Source organism: Tauraco erythrolophus, chromosome 3 (assembly GCF_009769465.1).
Source record: "Tauraco erythrolophus isolate bTauEry1 chromosome 3, bTauEry1.pri, whole genome shotgun sequence".
Lineage (NCBI taxonomy): Eukaryota > Metazoa > Chordata > Aves > Musophagiformes > Musophagidae > Tauraco > Tauraco erythrolophus.
The window spans coordinates 103700944-103727368 of NC_141467.1; the positions used below are offsets into that span (position 1 = coordinate 103700944).

At 42.4% G+C, this 26425-nt stretch overlaps 1 protein-coding gene across 4 annotated transcripts in view; it reads left to right on the forward strand.

Moving 5' to 3' along the window:
• ADGRB1 (adhesion G protein-coupled receptor B1) overlaps window positions 1-26425 on the forward strand; it is a 215458-nt gene that overhangs the window by 173525 nt on the left and 15508 nt on the right. For all 4 annotated transcript variants that reach the window (XM_086609591.1, XM_086609592.1, XM_086609594.1 and 1 more), the window contains 7 exons: window positions 2539-2624; window positions 8188-8286; window positions 15966-16137; window positions 17325-17420; window positions 20696-20750; window positions 24669-25348; window positions 26341-26376. In XM_086609591.1, the coding sequence (XP_086465717.1) occupies window positions 2539-2624; window positions 8188-8286; window positions 15966-16137; window positions 17325-17420; window positions 20696-20750; window positions 24669-25348; window positions 26341-26376 (1224 nt within the window). The remainder of the gene's footprint in view (window positions 1-2538; window positions 2625-8187; window positions 8287-15965; window positions 16138-17324; window positions 17421-20695; window positions 20751-24668; window positions 25349-26340; window positions 26377-26425) is intronic.

Below are 26425 nucleotides of genomic sequence, written 5' to 3' on the forward strand. Positions count from 1 at the left end.
TGTGCTGGGCTGCACAGATCAAGGTGGGACTAGACTTTGTGCCTGAGCTCTTTCTCTGCTAAAACTCTGATCAGTATGATACATAGACACCCAAGTGACACTGCACACAGCTGTCTTGTCTACAGCTGGGCTTGTTACCTCTGCCTTAACCCTGGCCAGGCTAGACTTGTAGTCACTCCTCCCAAGGCATTCAAGCATCTCTGTACTACAGTTCCCTTATCAACATGATTTTTCTGTTACCTGTAGTAACCTTCTTCCTCCACACCCTTCCATCTTATTCTTCACATTTGAAAAAGTCCTTTGGCTTGGAGCATATCTTTATTCGTATTAACGTTCTTGAGATGGTTGGCCTGCAGCTTCAGCAATATTTGCAACTTGCAGTCAGTCTGCTAACACTGAATGACTGCAAAGAGTTGACCTTTAGCCTTAAAAATCCCAGCAACCTGAAATGCAGAGCTGTTGCAAGGAGTTTTACTCGCCTAACAACTCAAGCGAAGCAGCTTGGTCATAATTGTGTGCAGGTTGAAGGCAACAAGTTTCTGCAGGGAGAGGCTCGTGGCATGGTGAAGTCAGGACAGAGAGTCATCAGTCAGGAGGTACTAGTTATCTCAAGGGTTGAACCATAGACTTGTGTCTTCTAAATAGAGAATATCCAGAGAGACAGAGAGAGACATATATATAGAGAGATGTATATAATCTATAGAGATAAGGAGGTAAAGCTACACTGCATGCTATTAGCAGTAGCTGCATTTAGAAACATGTCCATCTTATATCCCTGACTTTGCAAAAGATATAAGCCAGGATCAGAGCAGGCTGTTGATTGTGATGATCAATGCATTGGATAAATAGCTTTTATTTATTAAAACATTTGCAGAGCTGCAATTACAGAGCTGCACTTTGTTGTCTCCCCTGCTCTATATGAATGAGGATACACACTGTGTTGTGCCCAGCCCCCCAGCCTGGCACACTTCAACCCTATCTTTCCTACTGCCTTGCTGCATCTTAAAGAAAAGTATCTCTTGGCCTTCACCAGCACGGTGAAGAAGGATCAGTGAATCAAAAGTGTGCTCTCTCTCTCCAAGCACGTAATAAGGGTTTGATTTCCTGCTGATCCTTGGCTGAGTTGCTGCATCCGACTTGCCAGTGCTGTTTCTCTAAAACAATACCATGGTGTGCTCTAGAAATGAACTCGCAGCTGCGGAGAGTAGTCCATTGACCCAGCAGCTGAGGCAAAAGAAAATAATGGCTATTTGTGAGTTCTTTCATTTATTCCCAGCTGTGGACTCCACATCAGTGAGCTGGGTTGTGTCCTGCTGAAACCAGCAATCCTCTCATTCTTGAGGACGATTTAGGCAATTAGATGGAGGCTCTGTGTCAGCAGACATCTCCCATTCTTTAGGCTAGGTGTTGTACTAGGTGTCTCTTAGGATCACCTCTCAAGGGACTATTAAACTCACCAAGGCTCTCAGCTAACGTAGAATTGTGCACATCTCTGAATTTGGCCTTAAACATTTCCTTGAAAGCCCCACACGCAAAAGAGCTGGTTCTACCAACACATGTTTCACTGACAGCAAAACCAGGAGACTGTCACTTTTTTCCACCATCCGTGCTGTGCCTCCATGAAGAGGGCGGTGCTCGTGCATCACTAACGTGTTCACATCCAGAGGTTGCTGAGGTTTGGATGGGGTTTGTAAAACAGATGCAGCTGGCAGCAGTGAATGCAGTCAGAAAGGCACAGTGAGGAGTTTAGGATCACTTTGCAAGACCTCAGGTCTGCACAGTCTATATTTCATCGTGAAATATGTTTATACCTGGTTGATACAGACTTCCATGCTCTCACCCGAACAAAGCAGACCGAAGGATTGTATGCGGTTGCCCTGCCCACTAATTTTTTTTTTTTAAATGTCTGGATGGTTAATCCACGTGCTGTGCCATCTGTAGTATCTCTCAAGACATCCCACTATAGTAGCTGATGCTTCTACTTGCTCCATTGCCCCTCCACCTCTTATTTTGAGACCAGCAGTGCGAGCCACGGAGCAAGAACTATGACAAGCTGTCTGCAACGCACTGCCCCGTTCTCTTAGTGCTGCTGCTCTGGTAGCACAGACTCCAGAAGTTACTTTTGAACAGTGTTAATCCACTGTTCTCTCCTGTATTGGCCACTTTCTATTTGTATTACCCTGAAAAATTGTTCTTGTGCCTGGAGTTTGCCTTGCTAAAGCTCAAGCATACATCAGACTTCAAACAGCCCTGCAGCAATCTGAGCACTTCACAGTCTTACCCTGGTTCATGGAGACCTCTCTGATCTGCTACCAGCTGCAGTCTGCTCTCCTGAACTCACTGATGCATGGCCAGGGGAGGTGGGACAGGGTGGAAAGGAGACAGAAGGGGTGGTGGCCTGCAGAAGTGTGACTGTGCTACCTGGCTTTGAGAGAAATGAGAATGACTTTGCCAAATGTTGGGTTTTTTCCTTCTGTGCTACCAAGTTTGACCTGACCCACTTGAGAATGAAACTGTGTGTTGTTTCTCTTTCAACAGGTGAACATGGTTATTGGCATTCTGGTTTTTAACAAACTTGTGTCCAAAGATGGAATAACAGATAAGAAACTGAAGGAACGGGCAGGGTATGCCTTATCAATACATCTAAGTAAAGAATGAAAAAAAAAACCAACAAACAAAACACCCAAGGTTGTGATCAATAATCAGTCAAGGAATGCAAAGAGAGATTGGAGATGCAAACAAAAAACGAAAGTAGATTCAAACAAAATGAAAGAAAAAAAAAAACACAATTGGTTTAATCTCTCTGCCTTGTCATTCAGTGCAGCAGAGACAAAAGATCCAAGAAGCAGCACTGTGTTACTGTGGAAGAAGGTTAGAAGTTCATCTCTTTGTTAAAATGGCTTCAGCCCAGGCTGATGTATCCTCCCAAATATTAAGGAGAGCAAAGTGACTCTTCTCACTAGCTCCTAGAGACAGCAGCTGGATCAGAGAGGGACTCATCATTGCTGAGTGAGGCACATGACACGTGGCATGGACTGTGTAATGGAGGAGTCATGTCTAATGGCTGGCAGGTGGCTGAAGGACTGCAAAGGTGCGTGATACTTTTAAGGAAAGGGTCTTTGGAGGTCTAGCAGTGAACAGGTTAGTAGATGGATGGATGTGTAAAGAGAAGGACTAGTAAGTAAAGATACCTCTTCTAGGAGAAAAATTTCTGATATCTTCTGACATTCTTTATCTTCTTCACAGCCACCACCCCAGCCTCCATCCCTGAAGCCTCAGGCTTGTGTTACCTGGTTTTCTTTGTAGTATAAATGAAAGAGCTGACTCCACGGTTCTTATCACCCTGGTCTCACTAGGAGTTGGCTGGGGTGGCAGCTACTGTGCATGGCTTTCTGTTGGGTTACTTCCAAACTCTGTTGACAATGGCTATTTTGTCATTGGCTCTAGCAGGATGAGAACCCCTTTCATCTTCGTTTCTAGAAACGAGTCCGTAGCCTGCTCAGACTTTATCCCTGAGCTATGCCATGCTCCAGGCAAAGGACAGAAATTGCACGCTGACACTCTGAGTCAAATCAAATGCACAGGTCAGCCTGGCTGCTGATGTTAATACATGATTTTCCACTGCCTTACTTAGCTTGCTATTGCAGTCAGAGAGACTGTCTCCTCACCAGCTGCTGGGAAAGACAGAGTTGCGTGTTCACACTTGCCCATTGATGGCATTGGATTTATCATCGCAGATAACGGTCATATACTTGAAGGAAGAAGTTGTTTACATAGAAACGAGGAGAGCAAGAGGTGTTCTGGTGCCTCTGTATGATGGCCATAGGCAGAGCCTGAAACCTCAGGAGGCTGATGGAGAAGATACAGGATATATCCTGTCTATGGAAGTTGAGGGAGCATGGGTACTTCACAGAGAGGATAAGCTGCGTTATCCATTGCCATGCTGCAAAAGCCTTGTGCCCTAAAATTTGGTCGCAGCAGGTAGAGGCAGAAAGAACAAACGAGATTCGATACTCCTGTCGTTACACTATTGAGTAATTCTAGTGGAAGTGGTTTTCAATTGAGTGATGGCAGCAAAACTGAGACTAGAAGCGAGCTCTTATCCAGCCGGGGGAGAAACACAGGAACCTGGTTAAGGTTCATGTTTCATCAGCAGTGTTGACATGGCCAAGCGACGTGGTCCCTTGGTGCAACAAAGAGGGGAATCTCAATGCCTGAGCAGTGCCATGGTCATGATAATAAGAGGAGACTTAAGCACGTTTGGATGATCAGAGGTGTCAGTTGCTGCTGGATTGAAGCGGTACTCGGAGAAGTGACCTTGGTGCATTGCTTAAAGCAGCTGCTAACAAATGAGTGCTTTGTTCTGGATGATGCCTTCTTTACAAAGAGAGAACTGAAGAAAATCCTTGAGCTGCAGACGGAGTCTGTAGGAAGATGGTTGCACTTGAAAGTCAGCGCTGAAATAAATGGTTTATTGGATTGGCAGAGCAGCGAGTTGCTGTCTCGCAGTCTCTCCCTCGCTAATCTAAACCGCGTACAGGGTGACCTTATTTCATACATAGCAGCTGGTTATTGATCACATTCCTAGCTGTACTTTGAAAACAAAACCTGCAAAGAAAAAAAAAAAAAAAGTCGTTTTTCTGATGTTCTTTGTTTTTTCTTTCTTTTCTCTTTTTTCCCCCCTCTTTCGTGTCCGTGTGTGTGTGTGCAGCACTTTTAAGCCTTCTCTGTGCTCGATGATTTTGTTCTCCTTTCGAAGTGTAACCGCTGAGAGTGCGGAAGCACTTTTGAGAGCTCTGGTGCCCTTTCCCTTTAGCTAGCCGCTTCTGGCCTGGGCTTGGGAACCGTGTTGGAAGGTAGATCTGGAGATAATCAGAATGAGTAACAGCCTTGGAGATGTTTGGATCTGAGGAGATGGTGTAAAGAAACGTTGTGTTTCCTTTAGCAGAGGCAAGAAGTATGGTTCAGTGTTGCAAAAACGAAAACAAAGGGAAAGAAAAGGAGGGAAAAAAAGAGAGCTGTTGAACACTAAGAGGAGCCCAGCACACATAACCACTGATGGGTTAGCACGAATAAATCAGCACTAATAGTTCCCATGAAATAATACCCGAGACACGATAGGTTTTGCCCTATATTTAGCAGAGGAAATTGCTATGATTACCGTTGTCACATCTGTCAGAAAACGTTGACTTTCTAATGGCAATGACTTTATAGATATATCATGAAACCAGGCTGTAGAGAGTTGGGTGTGAATACCTGGAGAGCTGGAGAACCTCACACAACTGCCCCAACTCCTGTCCAGGCACAGGAGAAAACCGTGCCAGTGTCTCCCAGCAGAACGGTCTCCGTTTGCGGTCAGCTGCACCAACAGTGTTTAAGCTCTGTTGATGAGAGCGCTACTGAAAACGAATGTTTTCATGTCAGACGCAGGAACCTTTAAAATGAATTTTAAATTTATTCGGCCAGTGTTTATTCCGGGAGCATTCGTGTGCTCACGCAGCCAGGGAAGAAGGATAAGACTATAGGGTATATTCACAAAGGCTGATTTTAGCCTGCTGAGTTTAGTCTCCCTAGGCTTCCTCTGTAACTACTGGAGATAGACAAGAGCCTTGTTTAGTTGTTCCAACTTGCCCCTTAGAGGACCTTTACTTCTTTTATCTCTCTGCTGATTATAAAGAGGACTCGAGAAAGTTTGCCCTAATACCTTGTGTAAAATATTCTCAGCGCGACTGTCCTGGCGGGGTGTAACGGAGCTGGATTGTCAGTGCATAGAGAAGAAAGTAATTGGAAAGATAATAGTGACATTAAAATAGGAACAGATTCGGATTGCCCTTCATCTGGGAATGTTTCATGTCGGAGGCAGTGCTCCTGCTCTTTGAGCCGTGCGTGGTATAAAGGACTGGTCAATAAAAGGTAGCAAAGTCCAGGCTCCAGTGAGCACACCAGATGAGTCCATGAGCTGTTTGTGGATATTTAGGAAGCGGAAGAAGTTAAATTAAAGGAATGCATTATTCACTGTGATTATTTCATTAGCTACTCTTTCATATGTAGAGGCACCAATGTAAACCTGCTATGGAAATTCAAAATATGCCCCCAACAAGAACAAATTAGAATATAAATGTACCCACATCTGTGCCTGCTACTTACAGCTTTCTGCATAAACACACCCAACAGCTGTTACAGTTGTGTGTTATAGTGGTCTTTTGGCCAGTTCTTTGTGATTCAGTGTCATTCATGTTTTTTCTGGTATAGTTTTCCATCAAATTCCTCAAGTCAATCTACTTTCTTTTTGCTGCCTATCTCTGCCTCTCTCTGTCTCTCTGCTTATCTGTTCTTTGTGGCTCATAGACCTGGGGATAAGCTGTCCTTTTTTTTAAGGGTCATGCACTTAATGCCTCTCAAGACCCACTTTATCTTTGGTTTAGCCATTGTCCTCACTGGGTTTATGCCATCCTTCCTGGAAGATACGTATCTGTTGACACAGGAGCTAGCTTTCTCTGCATCTGAAGGCTGAAAGTTTCTGTGGGATACCTTAGCCGTTATTCTGGAAGGGCGTAATGGCTGATGTCACTGTAACTAATTAGAAGACCAACCAGAAACCACTTGAAAGCGGGCCACTAGGACCACTGATAATGCTGTGTTGGTGTTCATGGGGATGTCCTTTTTGCAGTGAGACTGAACACAAAGCCATAAAAGTTAAGAAATGATCTGTCAAGTTTCCTAATCTCTCTCCCAGGCAGGGTAGGGCTGTAAAACCCCCAACGTTTGGTATCTGCAAACATCACCTCTCACCAGCTGCACTGCCATTACCCAAGAATCATAGAATGGTTTGGGTTGGAAGGGACCTCAAAGATCATTAGTTCCAACCCCCCTGCCATGGGCAGGGACACCCTCCACTACACCAGGTTGTCCAAAGCCTCATCCAACCTGGCCTTGAACCCTTCCAGGGATGGGGCATCTGCAACTTCTCTGGGCAACCTGTTCCAGTGCCTCAGTGGAATGACCGACCTGCTGTCTTTTGGCAGTGGTGTTCATGCCTTCTCTGATATAAGGCACTGCATATAGGTCTGTAGGATGTTTTTCAGACTCCTGCCCATTTTCTAAGCCAGGTCTGATGCAGATGTATCTGTGCAAATCAGAGAGTGCGCACAAACTAGTAAATTCTGGGAAAAAACAGGGCCAATGCCAAGCTAATGTGGCTTCTGGGCTCCTGAGTAAGAACTGGCTTGTCAGCTGGGTGGGTTCACGCCCATCAGCTTCTAAAAACTATGAGGACGTGCCCTTTAGCAGATGCCTGCAGCCCTTTATACCAGCAGCTCACAATAACCTGGTTCTATGGTTGATCCCATCCAGAAAAAATGGGAGCAACTGATGTGAATAAGTCTCAGGGTTCATCCCAAAGATGTTTTTCAGCTCCCAAACAAGATTTGAGAGAAGAAGTGTCTCAAAAGTCATCAGCCAGTCCGGCTCCCTTCAGGGCAGGTTGATGGTCTTACAAAACACTCAAGCTCTTGCTCGACTTCCAGGACATAATCAGTCCCATTTGCATGTCCTTCATCGCAGATTAAGCAACCAAAGAGTGCAAAGAGTGGCCAATCTCCTTGGTATTGTCAGCTGCCATGTGGGTATCCCCACCAAGGTGAGGATTAGCACACAAGGGCCAGTGAAGAAAATGTATGACTTATCCCTTACATTGCTTTAGGGAAGAAGATGAGCAGACACAGTCCCCACAGCCCTACTTCTTGCCTTCTACTGTACAACCCTGCCACCTTTTTTGTTTTGGAGCAAAAAGGCCAGGAGGGAAAAGAGCAATTTCTCAAAAACAAACCAAAAGAAGGAGGTGGAGACTGGGAGAGCAGTACTGATTTCTCTTCCATGGGTGCCAGAGAGAGACACCCTGAATCTGGCAAAACATTCACCAACACAGTTCCACCCTCTCCAGCGGCACCAACGCGTCTCTTAATTGTACATTTTTCCCATTTCCCGCATCTGGAGTGGTACAGATGAGAGAGTTTTCTTCCTTGCCTGTCTTTCATTTCTCTTTTCAAACTGGGTATGGTTGGTTGGTTCCCTTTCTTCTTTCTTCCTTTCTTTCTTTCTTTTGGCTTCTCTTTCCCTTTCCTTTCTACGTTTGTGTTCATAAGCAAAGTGTTTTGTTTTGTTTCAGTCTTTTGGTTTTAATTGCAGTCAGATGGCAGTGCCCCTTTACGGCATGACGCTCAAATGTTCCAAGTGTGGAGTAGTTTCTTCTGCTGAAGTTTCGGCCACAGCCACCAGTAACGCCATGTTAGTTCCTCTAATTTCAACTTCTTTTCTTTCTTTCCACTTTCTTTTTTTTTTTGTTTTTTCCTAAATTTATTTTATTTCCCTCTTTCATTTCCCTGCACTCACCAGCCCTTGTTTGTTTTCTCTCCCCATGTCCCTGCCCACCTCCCCTCATCCCAAACTCTCCCTGACCTCATTCTGTGGGCCATGAGTAGTGTAGGGCTCCTGCAACATCCAAAGCTGATGAGCTGGATCCTGAAAAGCACTTTATGACATGCCTAGATTTAAGCATGTGAGCAGCCCATGGAAGACAAAGGGACTCTTCATTTGTTCGAAGCTGGGTATATCTTTAATGCCCCCATTTAACTTAGTCCTTCGAGTAACAGTCTTGAAGATGTGGTTCCCATTAATTTTGATGGAAGATGAGGGCCTCAAACTCCACCTTTGTCAAACACTTAAGCATGTACTCGATTTTTTTACTCCAGAGGCTACAGAGGATTGAGTATGATTTAAGTGAGTTGGTGAATCACTTCTAAGTGGTTTTTTTTTTCTCTTATAAAAGGCTAGAGTTAAGTTCAATACCTCATAGGGCTGCAGTTCTGATTTGATAAGTGTTGACTGCCTCTTTTGGACCCCTAAAAGAGCTTGAAATTAGTTCTCAAAATCTTGAAGTGTTTCATAGCTCTGAGTTACAAAAGTCAAATACTGTTAAATCTCTTCTTAGATGCCTCTGGAGTTAGCAAAGAAAAAAAAAAAGAGAAATATGAAAATGCCAGAGCTTTGTTCTGCTGGAGAAATTGTTGCTATTTATATAGTTGGCTTTTTTCCCAAAGGTTAAGGTAGGAGGGAGAGCGATAAGGGAAGGCTTGTCTTTCTTCCTTCCCTTTTTGAAATTTTGTTATCTGCATCGTTTCCTAATGATGCTATATTTTGATTTTGATGTCTAAAGTAATACATGTAAAATGTGTGAAAGAAACAGTCTCAGATCTAGACATCTGCAATTTGAAAACTCCTACCTTTAATTAATCTAAACAAAAATAGGCAGCTGAGTGCCAAATCTCAAAATGTAGAAATATAAAAGAAAATCAAAACTCAAGGTGTTCTCCTTTTTTTTCTGAAAACTGACCCATTTATATAAAATCCAAAAGCATTTAGGGAAAAATGTACATTTCTGAAAAGCAACCAATTGTTGTTAGAAAAAAAGAACATGCAGTCACCTCTATTAAGAGCTAGCAGTTATGAGATGCAAAACCTAAAAATCTCATTTATTTTTCACTGCTGAAGTCATTTACTTACCTTTTGCAACAGTGCCCAGCTGAGATGGTGAGATGGCATTGGTCCAGACACGCATGCCACAAGCCTGGAATTAGCAGGTCACTGCATTTCAGTTTCCTGTGACTGCAGAGGAATGCTAAACCAGCAGAAGTTTTAATATTAATAAATCAGATGGTTAAATAGGAAAGGCTTTCAGTTGATAGTAAATTCATATAAAAAGTAAAACAATCTCGAATCCTTCTCCTGTATTGTCTGACATCGGTCTGTCATAAATCACATATTCTGATTCATCTTCAAATCAGAAAAAAAAAAGGATATGAAATCCACTTCTCCTACTTATCCTGCATTTCTAGTTTAAATGGTTTGATAGAAATTGCAGGGGTCTTGTAAGAGCATATGTCTTTTGTTTCCCAGCAAATAGACTACCTAAGATGATAAATTCCAGTACTGGTTTGGTTGTTTGTTCTGAAGGCTGCTAATACCCTTGTCCTTGCAAAGGGACCACCGAGTAACGCACAAATTAGTTCCCTCAACCCTCATCTACCTTTGTCTTCCACTTCATTCTGCAGCTGAACTGTTTCTGGTTTTCTTCCTCCAAATCTATTGTAAGTGAGGCTGTCAGTGAGGCAAAACCCTGATTATGCTTTGTGCCACTGCCACCATTCTTCTGGCCTTCATCCTAGACCTTGCACCAGCTTTGCCATTCCGTGTTGAAGTCTTGTAATGTGATTCGGGTGCCAAGAGGATTCCTGGCTCCTCTCCGAGCTGGAATTAGCCATAGTTGTTTGGTAGAGAGGACATCAAGGATGTTCCTGCCTTGTTCCTGCTGGAGTTGCTCATGTCTTCTCCAGCTTACCTCCCATAGGTTTCAGAGGTTTGTTTCTGGTATAGCATGGCATGAAAGGATAGTTCCTTTTGTCCATTTTTCCTTGGCTTTTGGAAATCATAGAAGTTTTGAGCAACTGTGTGGTAATATCTGTGTCTAAGAGAGAAGGGATCAGAGAAGGGCATGTGAAACAGAGGGAAAACATAGTAAACTGATGGGAGAGCAGGTAGTAATCATGAGAGAAGTGAAAAAATATGCACTGGAAATTGTGCAATTTCTTGACTTGAGTAGTGATAAAAATGAAAGCATTGGATGCCTATCATCTGTTAAGGTTTAGCTAGACTTGACTGATGGGAGTTATAAAAAAACCTTCCCTTTAGGTTGTTCTGGAAAAGATACTGGGCATATTTTGCCATTGGAAGACCTCTGTTCCCACATTTCCCTCCATTTATTGCTGCCTGTAGAGTAGCCTCAGCCTAGCAAAATACGGTCTTATAACTAATTTGTCTTTGCTACCTGTGAATTTTTTTTTTTATCTGAGACAGGGAAAAAATATCCCAGGGGCATGTCATTTCTTTGTACTTGCAGTGAACGAGAACATCCACTGCAGATACTAGGGATTGCTATTGGATAGAATCATAGAATCATAGAAGGGTTAGAGTTGGAAGGGACCTCAAAGATCATCTAGTTCCAACCCCCCTGCCATGGGCAGGGAAATCCTCCACTACACCAGGTTGCCCAAAGCCTCATCCAACCGGATGGATGGAGGGATGGATGGATGGATGGATGGATGGATGGATGGATGGATGGATGGAAGGAATTCCTGTCAGGCAGTGCATTGAAAATATGGAGTCTCAAGTTCTGATCATAGGGGAGAGACTTGCCCAAGACTAAAGCCCTGGTGCAATGTATTCTTCTTGCAGGCAACCCACCCAAGAATCAATGTCAGGGAGTCCTCATGACCATTCTCATGCATCATCCTTCTTATATCATCAGAAGCTCATGTGTCAAATCTCCCATCTAAGGGATTTGCTCTTTTTCATGGCTCAAAGTCATTTCAAGAAGTCTTAGATGTCAGAGTTTCTGCCCGTATTGTACTTCCAGGACTAACATGAATCAGTATTTCCACGCGTGACTGGTTTTATGAAGGAGACTGTTCCTCAGGACACTGTTGTTTTCATAGTTCGAGGAATTTGAAATTGTATCCTTAACTGGGGATAATACTTGGACTCTGCAGGTCCTTGCTTGGACTGTCAAAGAACAACTTCCCTCATTAGGGGTGGATAATCAAACAGTCGGCCCATAGCTACTTCATTACCTGCCTGTGTCATTTAGAGGCCTTTGATTTCCTGTCCCCCTGGTTGAATGGTTCAGATTGCAGCAACTGAGAGAAGAAAGCAACATCTTGTGTTTCTGTGTTGCCTGTGCATGGGAAGAGCCTGCGCACTGTCCCCTCTTTTCTAGTTGCAAATTTCCTATCTTGGTTATATGGGCATTGAGTTAAAGGGAGTTCTTCTGAAACTGTCCCTAAAATTGGGGCAACACTCTTGCTTTTAGGAGGAATACAAGCTAGAGGAGGGATAAAACATGAGAGAATGAATAAAGTAAACCCTTGTACTGTGGTTTTCCTGTAGCAGAACTGCAGCGATGCAGGAATAGCACGTTTATCAGAACAGTGGAGCTGCACGTGCCACTCTGTGCAGCATGTAAGAAGCCCTCCATTGTCTTGCGCGTTGAGTCCACCTACCATCACCCTTTTCAGAGCTCCTCTTCAGGAGCTGCTTTCCAAATTAGAAAGTTATTTTTCCTTCTGCTTCTTCTTTAGATTATGGTACTGGCTGCCCTGTCAGTGTTGAGTCATGGGAAGAATTGATCACTTACCTCTCTATAATGGTCCTTTACATCTTTGTTGGCATGTACTGTGTGTCCCCCTGCACTCGCCTTTTGTCAGGGTGCAGGACTCTTAATCTTTCTTCATGTAGATCCTTGTTTCCAAAAACATTTTTTTGCTCTTTCCGTTGCTATCCTCTAACTGCCATCGGTTCATCCTGCTTCTTTTGCAAAGAAGAAGACTCTCAAGGCTGCCAGCTAGCTAAAGAACAAAACCACAGCTAGTTTTTGACATTTTGGCCAAAGGCCATCATTTGCTTGTTGCCAGAGCTGGATCTGCTATGTGCTTTCATAAGGCTAAGTCTTTGCCATGCTAGATAAAGCTGTGGACAATGTTATCATGTGGCCATGATGTCACACTTTATTGTAATTATATTTGGTTGCATGGTGCTGTGGCATTGCCGTATCCCGAAGTAACGCCCTTCCTCTGCAATGCAGCAGTAGCGTGGTGTGGTGGGGAGGAACAACGTGACACTACAACTGTACCGCTGAGTAACACTGTCACGTGGTGGTCGTCACACAATAAACCGACATCGTGCTTCCACAACGCAGTGTAATGATCTTGCCTTGATATTGCTGTCACTCATCGTGAGTGCGGTCATGGAGGGACAAATAAGAGGATCTGCCAGCTAATTCCTTTGTCTCAAGCAATGAAAATCTTGGATTCATTGATCATAGATAATCCATAATGAAGAGTCATTAGGTAATCGCTGTGTCATTATATAACAACTCATAATTTCATTTCACATCACGTGGCACCATAACATGAATTTTCTTAGGTCTTAGAATCATAGAATCATAGAATCATAGAATGGTTTGGGTTGGAAGGGACCTTAAAGATCATCTAGTTCCAACCCCCTGCCACGGGCAGGGGATATTTTCCACTATATCAGGTTACTAGAAGTTATTCTGGAACCTTTTAAGGACACCTCCTAAAAAAGGGACAGATAGAAAGGTGGTAGAAGTATGAGTTCTGCTGTGAATTCAGGTCACAGCAAGTAGAATTAAGGGCAATGTCACAGGAAACTCTCTTATCTTCCCCTGCATTTTCTTCTGAAATTTCAGTCTTGATTTTTTTTTTTTTTTAATGGGATGTTTTTGAAAGCAGAGCTCTGAAAGTGAAATTAAGAGTAAGTTACATTCCTATGACTTGTTGCCATCTGCTGCCTGAGAATCAAGATTATGCGTTAAGTGTCAAGCAACTTTATCATAATGTTTGTAAGGGATGAATGCTGTTGAGAAGACATCTGCAGGGTGAATCACAAAGAGAGCAGAAGGCCATACTCTTAGCTGGTGTAAGTTAGCACAACTCAGTTGGGAAAATCCTAATTTACTCCAGCTGAATATGTGGTGTAATATCGTTTTCATCATCTGAGTTGGAAGAGCAGATGATGTTTTCATCATCTGGTTGGAAGGACGGAGATGTAAGTGGTGATTTAAGGTTGCTTCTGTTGGGAGCAATAATGAAGTCCATCAGGATGTCTTGACTCAGATGTTAAATAGTTTGCCCATATGGAGACACAAAGAGCAAGGGACTGGGAAAGACTCACTGAGTCCAGCATGAAGACAGCAGGAGCTCTGACAGGAGCCCAGTGTAGTTACAGATCATTGCATCTGTGCTCTGGATAGCAAATAGATTCAAGCAGTGTCTTGTTAAAGCAGAGTGCCTCTGTATTTTTTTTTAAGCAGGTTTTGAAGCCATTCGATTGAAATCTGACCATTTGCTTAAGAGAAACATAATTTACATCCTCAGCAGCATCCCTTACAATCTCAATTCCGCATCTAAATCTTGGATCCAGATACAAATCGTTGTCAATCTGATGTTGTGGTTCTTTTCAAGATTGGAACACCCATCCAAATTTAGTGGCTGGTTCAGACCTGTACTTATAGGTCAGATCCATTCTCAGATGTGGTTGCCAGGTTTCTTGTTTGCACGTTGGTGGTAGTAATATACACAGATGTCATTTTTTTTAAATAATGCTTTGGAATTGTAGTTCATATTGGATGTTAAAGAATGTTCAGTTTGTCATCCTGTATAAAATTAGAAGATATCAGATCATGTCATGGCCCTCACCTTACATGGAAGTTTCATAACGCTTGTTTTAATTGAAAAAAAAAAAGTATTTTCTATTTACCTACTCCCTTAGGTTACCTTAGGAGATTGCTTAGTAATACCACTAAAGAACACATCTGAGCCTGAACAGGTTGTAGAAATATTTACAATCAGAGTATCATCATGACTATAAAAATAACCTGTCACTTCAGTGTGTGGTCATTACAGCAGAACTGATGTAACAATCCTTGAAAAACTCTTAACTGAAGCCAGGGTGTTATATCCTGATGTCCATACCTGTGTCCAAGCTCCAGCTTTGTTCAGGTAAAACTCTCACTGAGATCTGTGAGAGCAATACCTGGATAACCAGCAAGTAAACATTATTAAAAACTTGATCATGTGTCAGAAAATGGTAAGCAAGTTCCATGTAAGTACTGTAAAATGTGTGTCATGATATCTGTCCTATAATTTATTGTGTTGCCTGTATTTGTTTGTTAGTATATAGGTTGAGGTTTTCTTCTAAGCAGAAAAATCTTGAAGCTCAACTCGTTATTCAGCATGTGCATAGGTCTGATCTTTTTTGTTAGATAAAAGCCCACAGAGAAATTCTCCTGATACTCTTGGTGCACGAGTGCTGCCAAATATATAGGATGACTGACAGCTTAAAATCTCCCTAGTAAGCTGTTAAAATTGTTTTGGACCCTTTTTTGGTCAGAGCTGAATGACTAAATAGTCCATGGGAACAGGGCTGCTTTCCCATTTCTAGAGCCATCATTCATAGATAAAGTGGAGGTTCATGGAGCAGTACTGACATTACAGAAAGCTGTTTTGTCCGGTTTTCTGTCTTGTGAATTAAGAAGTGACTTGAATTTTAAGTTATTTTAACCCAGAACGTCCACCCAAGAATAAACTTCTTTACAATAATTGCTAAATATAGAAACAACTGTAGGTTTTTTTTCAGAGCATTCGTCTGGGGAGATCAGGCAAGAAAGCAGAACATTTTCTGTTCCCAGAAAGGTTGGGTCAGATATCAGTCCTCCTGATGTTCATTGATGTAGTGTTGCAGGGATCATCAGCTGTAGAGTAAGGAAGCAACAGCAAAATATCGGTCTCCACATCAGCTCTATGCTTGTCCGTTTTAGTCACTTCAAACTGTGACACATGTCCCCAGTGTTGGTGTCTTCCATGTGCTGTGGAAGTCCAAGTGTCTGTAACCCAAGTACCGACAGCCGTCGTGACAAACCAGTCTCTGCTGCAACTGTTCCCCTTCCCTTTGGCAACCTATAGTGATTATATTTTGTCTCCCCTCCTTGGGAATCGCCATCGTTGCGGTCTAGTGACGTAGAGTGGGAAAGGCATGAAAGGGGGAGTGAGGTATCTGCATCCTTCCTCCCCACCTCAAGTTTTATGCATGACTGCACCATTGAAAAGTAGTCCCTCCCGTAGAAACATGTCTCACCTGTTTTGGTAGCGTGAGTGTGCAAAGCATCTTCCTGCTTCCCTATAGCAGGGGCTCAGAAGACGTCTAGCACAAGTGTACGTTTGCTGAAAGAGGTCTTCTGAAGCCCCGTGGGATCAGGAGGCTGAATTAGCATCCCACGTGGAAGCCGGTGAGGCTGAAGTGGAGCTGAATTCTATTTCCCTCTTCCTTGACAGGGCATCCCTTTGGAGCTCCTGCGTGGTCCTACCTCTCTTGGCTCTCACCTGGATGTCTGCAGTTCTGGCAATCACAGATCGGCGGTCAGCACTCTTCCAGATCCTTTTTGCTGTCTTTGATTCGTTGGAGGGCTTCGTCATCGTTATGGTCCATTGCATCCTAAGGCGGGAGGTGAGATGAATGAGTCATTCTTGTTTATGTAACCAACATGCTTTCCATAGAAAACATCTGAAAAAAAGGTCCAGTCAGCCTGGTAGCTTCTCTAATCGTAGGAGCTTTTGCCTTTGTGTAGACAGTGACCACAAAAATGACCATGACAGTATCGGTCAGAGGGCAGGAGGGATGAATCAATGGTTGTCATGCTGAGTGTACTGCAGAGTGGAATCTAGGGGACAGTCACAGAGTAGCTAACCGGTCAGGTTTTGCTTGTTTAACACCAAAGTTTGTATTTACAGAATGTTTGTACCTCTGAACACAGAATATTAAGGAAAACAATCCTTTTGTTTGATTTCAAGAGGGGCAACTTGCCCCGAGATTTACAGAATGACTGTATGTTGGCTTTAGCTCCTGGATATTCGAGCTAGAAAGTAAAGCTAGCAATAATCAAGCAAGGAAATTGAGTAAATCTCTCCAGCCTCCCTGTGGAGATTTAAAATGGTAAATTATATCAGGGAAGAAAAGAACGAATCTTTTATGTTTCTTTTATTCTTTTCATCCTACTGAGTGGATAGACTATTAATAACAGAGACAGGAAGAGGGTGGGTTTTTTTTTTTCAATATTCATTTTATCTTCTTACAGTTCCTTTAAATTAAGTAAAACATATTAATTTCTTATGTCAGGCCAATGAAATCTATAGAATTACACCACTGGCTTGGCTGAGACTCCTTCAACTAATTGCATTATGAATATGGGCCTGCATTTAACTTCCATTGCAGTCACTGGCATTTTTTTTCCATTGATTTCAGTGAGTTTTGGATCAGATGTATATCACAGCTCCTACAGGATCATAATCAGACATTGTAGACACCAATATAAATTATTTATGCAATAGCGTCCATCGTAAGTGTATTGCAAGCTGCAAAATACGAGACATTTTTATTCCCAGCTTTATAAATCAAGCAACTAGAGGTGGCCAACACAGTGGCCCAGGATACCTCTAAAAACTTTTGAGTTGCTCTGTTAGTATGTAAGATATGTAACACATAAACCATTGGAAATAAATACCTGGATGTTACAAAAGTAGGGTCTGCGTTCTTTTGATCAACCGAGGAATTTTTTATTCTTCAGCAGAATTTAATATGGGTTGTTTTCTTTTTTTGTCTGACTCTGAGTTTTGCAAATCCATTTGTTCTTGCAGGTCCAGGATGCCGTGAAGTGCCGAGTAGTAGATCGTCAGGAAGAGGGCAATGGAGACTCAGGGGGGTCGTTTCAGAACGGACACGCTCAGCTAATGGTAGGGAAAACTACCACTTGGTCTATTATTAAGGGACCTATGGGCATTTTTAACTCATAACTGATAAACAAAGGGCTCCGTCCATCATAAATTTTGCAATCGTCATTGTTTTTCCTTTAAACCTGTGCTTGAACAAGCGTAGCACTTAGCATAGGCTCTTTCACAAAAATCTGGTTTCTTTTCATTGTAATATTTAGAGACTCAAACTTACACACCAGGTTTTGCAGACATCTCATGGAATCATAGAATGGTTAGAGCTGGAAGGGACCTTCAAAGGTCATCTAGTCCAACCCCCCTGCAACAAACAGGGATATCTCCAACTAGATCAGGTTGCTCAGGGCCTCGTCCAACCTGGCCTTGAACGTCTCCAGGGATGGAGCATCCACCACCTCTCTGGGCAACCTGTTCCAGTGTTCTACAACTCTCATAGTAAAAAATTTTTTCCTAATATCCAATCTGAATCTACCTCCCTCTATTTTAAAACCATTACCCCTTGTCCTATCACAACAGGCCCTCCTGAACAGCCTCTCCCCATCTTTCCTGTAGGCCCCCTTGAGGTACTGGAAGACCGCTAGAAGGTCACCCCGGAGCCTCCTCTTCTCCAGGCTGAACAGCCCCAACTCTTTCAGCCTGTCCTCATAGGAAAGGTGCTCCAGCCCTCTTATCATCTTCATGGCCCTCCTCTGGACCCTCTCCAACTGGTCCATGTCCTTCGGTTTGATTTTTGAGATCCTTTTCCATGATCTTGGTGAGATCCTTTCTTTCCCAGAACATACAAAGCCAAAATATACCTCCCAGGTCTTCCTGGGAAGTATATTACAAAGCCAAAATATACCTCTCAGGTCTTCCAAACCTTTTCATCCCCATCACGCTGCCTTGTTCTAGCTGGAGCTGGGAGACAGTAGTTTATTGGTTTTATTCAGAGTTTATTGGGTCATTATTATAAAGATGCTGTCTCAAAGGAATTTGTTTCTCTCAAAAGCACACTTGTTTGTATTAATTCACTGGGAATATAGTATAAGCACTGTAAACCTCGTTGCTGTTGTGTAAGTCCTTTACAAACAGTCTAGGTAAGGTCACAGAACAATAAGCTATGGGGAGTCATCTTGCATCTGCTTCAGCGTTATGATGTAGATGATACAAGAGGCACTTGATTTCTGAGGTTGAGGTAAGGACATCAGGACGATCACAAGATTCAAACAAATTCCAAAAATGTCTAGTTAATATTGGACCTATATCATAGCCCAGTGGTGTTTTTTTTTCCAGCCACTCCTGTGTTGAGCTAAGTAGCTTGTGCTTGGGTACAAGATCTCATTTTGAACAGTACAATCTTCACATCAAGACATCAAGGGATATACAATTCTACCATACCTCATAGGTGTTTGTTAAAAGCAGGTGCCTTATTTCTAATTTAAATGCATAGTCTTCTCATTTTCAGACTTAGGTTCTTGCTATGCCTATTTGTTTGTAATTAGAAAGCCCCTCGCGTGCCTAGTACTTTTGCTCCTTCAATAATAGAAACCATAATCATATCCAGCCTCAATCTGCCTTTCAATAAGTTAACAGACCGAGCTTTTTTATTCTCATTTTGTAAGACATTTGCCTTCAAATTATTTATATAACCCTTTTCCACATGCCCTTCAGACTCTCATCATCCTTTAAAAATGTGGATGCTGTATTTGTTATTCTATTGTCACCATCCCAAGCGCTATATTCTGAAGTTTCAGATTTTTGTCTCTCTCTGTAACTCCCTGCTTTCACTCATTATCAACCACCTTGCAAAATTTTGTGTCAGCTACAAGTTTTTTAGCAATGAGATTACATTTACTTCTGCACTGTTGATGGATGTGTTGAGAAGAGGAGAGCTTACAATCAGTTTCTTCGCATTCAAGCATAAAAAAACTCCATGACGTGAATGATGACTCCTCACTGATATTTTTAGAGGGGTACAATGTTATTTTATAGTGACTGAGTTGTAATATAACCAAAGAAATAAAAAACTTTGCAGGATGGCATTTTTGCAGTTACCTTTTCCAGTAATCTCCAAATCTGCCCAACAAGTGAAAAGAAGCTTAGCTGAGTAGAACTGTTTTCCACAAAATCTTGTTGACTGGTATTAAATATAAACCTATCTTTTATTTATTTATCGGTAGAGCTAGAACAGGCTGTTCAGCTACATTTTTCTGGAACTCCTATCATGAAAAAAAGATTATATTTTTCTGTGTCATCTTACTTGCCCATTTAAACATTAGTTTAAACATTTAAACATTTAATGTGGTTAAACATGAGTTCAGTCTTATTTCTTTTCTATTCATTTCAAATATCCCAAATAATTTACTAAGAAATTATCATGAAGAAGGTTGAGATAATTCCGCAACCAGCTATTCAAAAACTTTTGCATCTCAACCTGCTAATATTAAAGTGTTTATCCCAGGGGGATGGGGATATTTTTTTTTTCATATTCTTCTTAGTGTTAAACTGGAATGCATTTAATCACATTAATACATTTATATTGTTTTCTTTCTGAAATGATACCAGAAATAATCAGTGAAGACTTCTACCTTCTATTGATCTGTGGCCTTTCCATTATTCCATGAAAACTCATGGCCCTCTGTGACTCACCATATCCAGATCTTTGAAATGTTATCTGCTAAAAGCTTTAGAATAAGGATTAATACTGGGAGAAGAAAGAAGTTTCATTTGGCTGTACAGATCACTTGAAAAAGTTATTCAGCTTTTGTGCCTGCAGGGACCATTTATTTTATATGCTAAGAGTTTCAGAAGCAAAGACCTGTTTCCACTTCATGTGTCTTGGTGATGGATCACAAGAAAGCCCAGTGGGTATGGAACATTCTCAGCAGCATCCCCAGATCTTTATAATGAGTGGAGGGGAATCCACTTAGTCCAAGTGTGGGGTGATATATCCAATGCAGATCAGACCACGAACCTGTCCCCTGTTTTTTAGAAATCTGCATAGATGTGTTCCAGAGAGATATTTTAAACTGGCAGCTTGGGAATTAATATATGGATGAGCAGGTGAAACGAGATGAAAAGCAGTGTTACAGCTTTACCACTGCCTGAGGTTCATAGCCACAGGTGGAAAAACATGGTCTATTTGCCGTGTTTCAAAGCTCAAGCAAAAGGTCTCTCCTCCACTCTTCTGACAATGGTTGTGTCTACCTCACTAATTAAAGTGGGGTTTTGCATTTTCTAAATTGCGTTCTTGCCCCCACCAGCTCTTTTTGACCACGTCCTCTGTGTTCTCTGTCTTTCAGACCGATTTTGAGAAGGACGTGGATATGGCTTGTAGATCAGGTGAGCACATCACAGGTGAGAATCAACAAGTGACCTGGTTTGGGGATTGAACTAGGCCATTTATTTTTTTCCTTTCTGTTTTGTTCGTGTGTGTCTTAGTGGCTTGCATGTACTTGCGTGGGTTGCCCTTACTCTCAGCCCTGGCCAAAAGAAAGCATCACCCCTAATTCTCCCCTGTGCCTTGCTAATCCCATTTCCCTGTAGCTCTCTTGGCCTTTTAACTAAAATTAAGCCCTACCTCCGAGGTATTGGTTCTTACCAGTGGCCCATGTAACATGGTGGCAGAGAAGAGTATCAAGGAAGAAGAGATTGGATCCATCTCTTCCTACTGTGATCCTTCTTGGCTTTAGCAAACCCTGCCCTGTCACCCTGGTGACACCAACCTCAGACAGCTCTGTGCTCAGGAGAGGTGTCTTTGAGAAGGTCTGGAATCTGGAGAACCTTCCCACCATCCCGCCTGGCTCTGTGCACGCTTCTGGTGCAGTTGTAAGCTGCCTGTACATATGGAAGTGGGTCAGGTCTCTCCTCCTTTGCCTGCATCTTTCTGCTGTGTGTTCAATCGCACACATTCATTTTGATCCTGAAGATCTGCATGAGTTTCCAGTCCCTTTCCCCAATAACTCCCTTTTCTCTCATTCCCCTGGGGGTGTCCATACTGTCTGGATTCTCCTTTGCTACCTGTTCATCTCTGCAGGTTTTGTCTTCTCCTGGTCCTGGCATGCCTGACCATTTGGCTGGGGCTTTTTTCCTTACCCTTTGTAGATATTTTGGCTTTCGTTTACCCTCCCAGACTTCTCCCTTCTCCCAAGCAAGAGAAATACCAGCTTGCTTGGCACTTGCATATAATTCATATCTTCCAAACCAGGATCTCCCCTACCCAAGTAGAGGATATACTGTGTGTTCAGTATATGGGAAAGCTTCTTTCTTTCTTTCCTTCTTTCTTTCCTTCCTGCCTTCTTTCCTTCTTTCCTTCTTTCTTTCTTTTTCTTTCTTTCTTTCTTTCTTTCTTTCTTCTTTCTTTCTTTCTTTCTTTCTTTCTTTCTTTCTTTCTTTCTTTCTTTCTTTCTTTCTTTTCTTTCTTTCTTTCTTTCTTTCTTTCTTTCTTTCTTTCTTTCTTTCTTTCTTTCTCTTTCTCTCTCTTTCTTTCTTTCTCTTTCTTTCTTTCTCTTTCTCTCTTTCTCTCTCTTTCTATACACATCTACCTGTCCCTTTCATTTATCTTTTTCTTTATCTAATCTATCATTTATTTATCTACTTCTAATGTATTTATCTATAATTCATCTTTCTCTCTATCTTGCAATCACTTATTTATCTCTGTCCTCGGCTGTCTCTCTTGCTGTACCTGTTATTTATGTGTTTCTATCTCTGTCAACATTTATCTCTGTCACTGTGTTTCTGTGTGTTGTCCATCACTGTCACTATCATTTATCTATCTAATATCTATCTATATCTTATTTATCTTTTCCTATCCTTCTCTCTGCCTCGCTCCCTCTCCCTATGCTTATCACAGTCACAGTATATTTATCTCACTTATCCCTGTGATATCTTATTTCATGGTCTCTTTCTGTCCATTTATCTCTTTTCAGGGTTTGTCCATTTTTTCCTTTCTGTTTCTCTTGTCTCACACTCTCTAATCTAATTTCTAGCTGTCTCCTTCTTCTCGTTTGTCTTCCTCCTTCCTTTTTGACACTAAATATCTAAGTTCCAAAAAATCACATGCAAAAAATATGCATTTGAGATGAAGCCTGACTCAAATGCACGCTCGGCGAACATACATCCAGGCTGGGTGTTGGCACACACAACCAATTACACAGTCAGTAGCCCACTTTGTGCTGGAAACCAAGGCAGACCCTCGCCTCCTGCAATAAAGGAGCCTTTCTGGATCTGATACCAGGTTTCTTGCTCCCAAATTGAGCTTCCCAGAGGAAAAGTTGCTGATTGATTGGTTTCACATGATTTCAGGGCAGAAGACCCTGGATCAGCAGCTTGCTAACAGCCTAGGCTTCCCTTCCTTTGCCAGCATCCGACTATACAATTTGTTTATTGATGTCTGCCTGAAGAGGTGTTCCTCCTCTGATAAAGTGCTTTTAGTCTGCGCCAAGAGACGTGGTTAATAGTAGTTCCCATTTCAGAGACCTTCCTAAATAGTGCATCATCCAGTGCATTCTGCTTATTGAATAATAAAGAACAGAAATCTGTCCATTGATTTCTGGCCATCATTTCTCCTGGAGGCACCAGCTCTTGTGTTACGAGGGGCTGGAGATATGCCTGATACCATTCATACTCTCCTCGCTTCGGTTCACTGGTAGGATTGAGTGAAAGCTCACTTCACTCCATGTTTGGAGATTGCTAAGTGCAAACCTCTCCAAACCTACTTTCTGCAGCTGACATGAGCATGGAGAAGAGCCTGAATCAATAAACCTTACTGACACTCCCAAGTGAAGGGTTTGACTTCAGTAACATCTTCCTCCAGTATGTGCTATGAATACACCGTAACGCTCTGGTTTATCACAGCGTGTCCTCTAGTGATGTCAAGATGACCGTGGCTGCCATAGTTGCACCCAGAGTGTTTATCTTTAAAAGTTTTTTAAAAGTTCTTTTATTCGACTTGGTATCCTTGTCATCCTGCCTTGCCTGCTCTGTAGTCTTTGAGGGGAGCTTTGCTCTTCCACCACCCATCACTCCCAAGATGGGTTGGTAGAAAACTTAACGTGTCCTCAGTCCTATGGGATGCCTATGTCATGTCCTGCCTCTGTCCCAGATGAGGCAGCTGAATAGCATCAGGTTACCCAAAAAATCCTTGTCTCTGGTCCATTGAGGAAAAAATAAGTTTAAAGACCCTTTTTTTTTTTTTCTCCTTCTGAGATGGGTGAAAGGGGAACATGCATTTATTTCTCCTTTCCTGTGCTGAAATACTGGGTAAGTAGCCTTCGGTCCCACTCCTCTTTGCCCCTGCCTCACAGTCTGTGATTTCCATCCCCTGGAGACATCAAGGCTGATGTCATTATCTTCCTCAGGTCTTTGTTGCAGCTTGAAATCAGCTGAGCACTAGATTCTCATGCCTAGAAAAGGAGCAGATGTCCTGTTGTGGGCAGTGTTGTGTGGGAATGGGTGTCTGTGTGTCCTTTATATACCTCCTAATTGGCATGTTCACCTCGTCCTCAGTTTAAGGTTTTCCTCTCCTATTAAGGAATATTCATGGCACTTCTTTCTTTCCTCAAGGGAAACTGAGAAATGCTAAATAATTAGCTCTCACAAAGACTTGGCATGATGACTAGAATGTAAGCTTTTTGGAGAGCTGTCAGAAATTTACAACTAAATGTAGTGTATTTTAAAATACCAAATTATTGACACTGAAGCTGTTCCAGGGAAAATAGCAACCTGAAGCAGTTCAGTGAGTTTAAAAAAAAAGTAATAATAATAAATTTGCATTTGGGATAATTGGTAATACTGCATTTCAGCTATTTTCTGAATCAAAATACTTTTTGACATGAAAGTAACCTTTCATTGTAAAGAATTCTACTCCTCTATAGGCTAGAAATCTATCTATATTTCTCATATATGCACTAAATATATGTACATGTGTTTGCTTTTCAAGATATCGTTATCAATATGACAGTATGTGTCGGCTTAGCTGGGAGTTTTGTCCAGGATTGTCTTGTAAAATTTGCATCACAGAGAACTCTCTCAAAATGAGAAAGTTTCTTTTCTTCCTAGTTTTAGCTTTGCCTTCAGCATCCTGTTTTTTTTTTTAAAAAAAAAAAAAACACCAAAAAAAACCTCAAACCAACAGTTTAAAACACTATTCTGCAACCATAGCCTCTTTCAGAGAGGTCCAAGGGAACATGCTAGCATGGTGTGACTGTGGTAGATGTATTGATGTATTAACAAAAACCTAGGTGAGATGCTAAGGATACTTATCTATCTCCCTAGTGCTGAATAAAGACATCACCACCTGCAGGACCTCAACCATCACAGGAACACTGAAGCGTCCATCACTGCCGGACGAAGAGAAATTGAAACTCAATCACCAGAAGGGGTCATCAAACTTTAACAGTCTTCCAGCCAATGTCTCCAAGATGCATCTTCAAGGCTCACCACACTACCTGGGGGCCATCAACCTGAACGAGTTCAGCAATCATTCTCTCACTCTGAAGAAGGACAAGAACCAGCCACCGAAGTCCATCTACATCTGTGATGGGGACATCTTCAAGAAGTTGGACTCAGAACTCTCCCGGGCACAAGAGCAAACACTGGACACCAGCTACGTCATTCTGCCTACCAACACATCTACCTTACGGGCCAAACCGCCCAAAGACGAGAGCAAATACAGCATCAATATTGACCAGATGCCCCAAACACGGCTCATCCACCTCAGTATGGCTACTGACCCAGGCTTTGTTGTCAAGAGTCCTCCACGGGAGCCTGTAACCATGACATGCGGTGAGGTGCAAGGTTCCCCCATGATACAACAGCAGCAGCAGCTGGCTCCACAAAACATCTCCAACGAGTCACAGATTCCCAACAGCCTGTGTGACACAGGTGACTCAGGGAACTCAGGTGTGGTGTCCAAGAGTGAGACTGTCTCCACCCTCTCCATGAGCTCCTTGGAGGTGAGCATGCGAATTACTGTATTGTTCTCAGCCCAGAATGATGCCCTGCCCTCAACACTGGCCACACCAAGTGTTTCAAGAGAAGCACCTTAGGCCAAATGCAGCCCACCATGCAATGCCAGTATTACATTATATTATCGTGAGGGATCACTGGCATGTGATATCATTTTGTAATGTAATGTTTAAAATCTCTCACAACTTCCATAGACTTATTCCATTGCTCGATGAACTGTCTTTAGCCCTACACTCAATGCAAATTCCAGCAAAAATGTTAGTTTGTCAAAGACTGTTCATTTTAATGCAAGGCACATGGATTGCATTACCTTTTCTCCTTACATCCTCTACCTCTGTTTCCCATTTTGATGACTTCAGTCATGATACAGATGAGAAAACTCTAGTGATCACAGGTCTAAAATTCCCTAAGGCATGTGCCACAATGCTCTTGGCATCAGAGGGATGTCAGAAGTTTTACAGAAGTGCAGCCCTCTCCTGACCTGTGATAACTCATTACATACATTAGCAGTTCTTCCTAGACCTTAGATCTTATGCTGAGGTCTGTCCTTGGACATCTGCCCTTTTCTTGGCTATTGTCAGAGAGCAGGTCTCGGCCAATGCTGTCCAAACTCCAGTCTCAGCTGACTGTTGCTCAGAAGTTTTGGTAGATCAGTTGGCTGATCCACTGCTCCCTCTCTGCTTCCCATTCTGTGAATGACCTGCAAGCTCATAACTAGGACAGAGCTTCACTTGGCCAAACTCCCATGCTCAGCCCATGCTCAGCCATCCTCAAGGCTCAGTGGTTTTTGCTAGAGATTCCTCTAAATGGCTGGTGCTTTCCATCATGAAGAGCCAGAAAAGCACATTAAAGGTGTACAGAGAAGGAAATGGAGAAGGACTTTCCCTATTTTATCTACCGTGTGGTTGAGTCTGTGCTCACTCACCATCATCAACCCCTTACTAACCTCCACCCATCTTTTTTTCTTTTGAATACCCAGAGGCGGAAATCCCGGTATGCAGAGCTAGATTTTGAGGTGAGTACATCCCTTTCTGAATGTTTTGGGGTTTTTTTTTGAGAGGTAG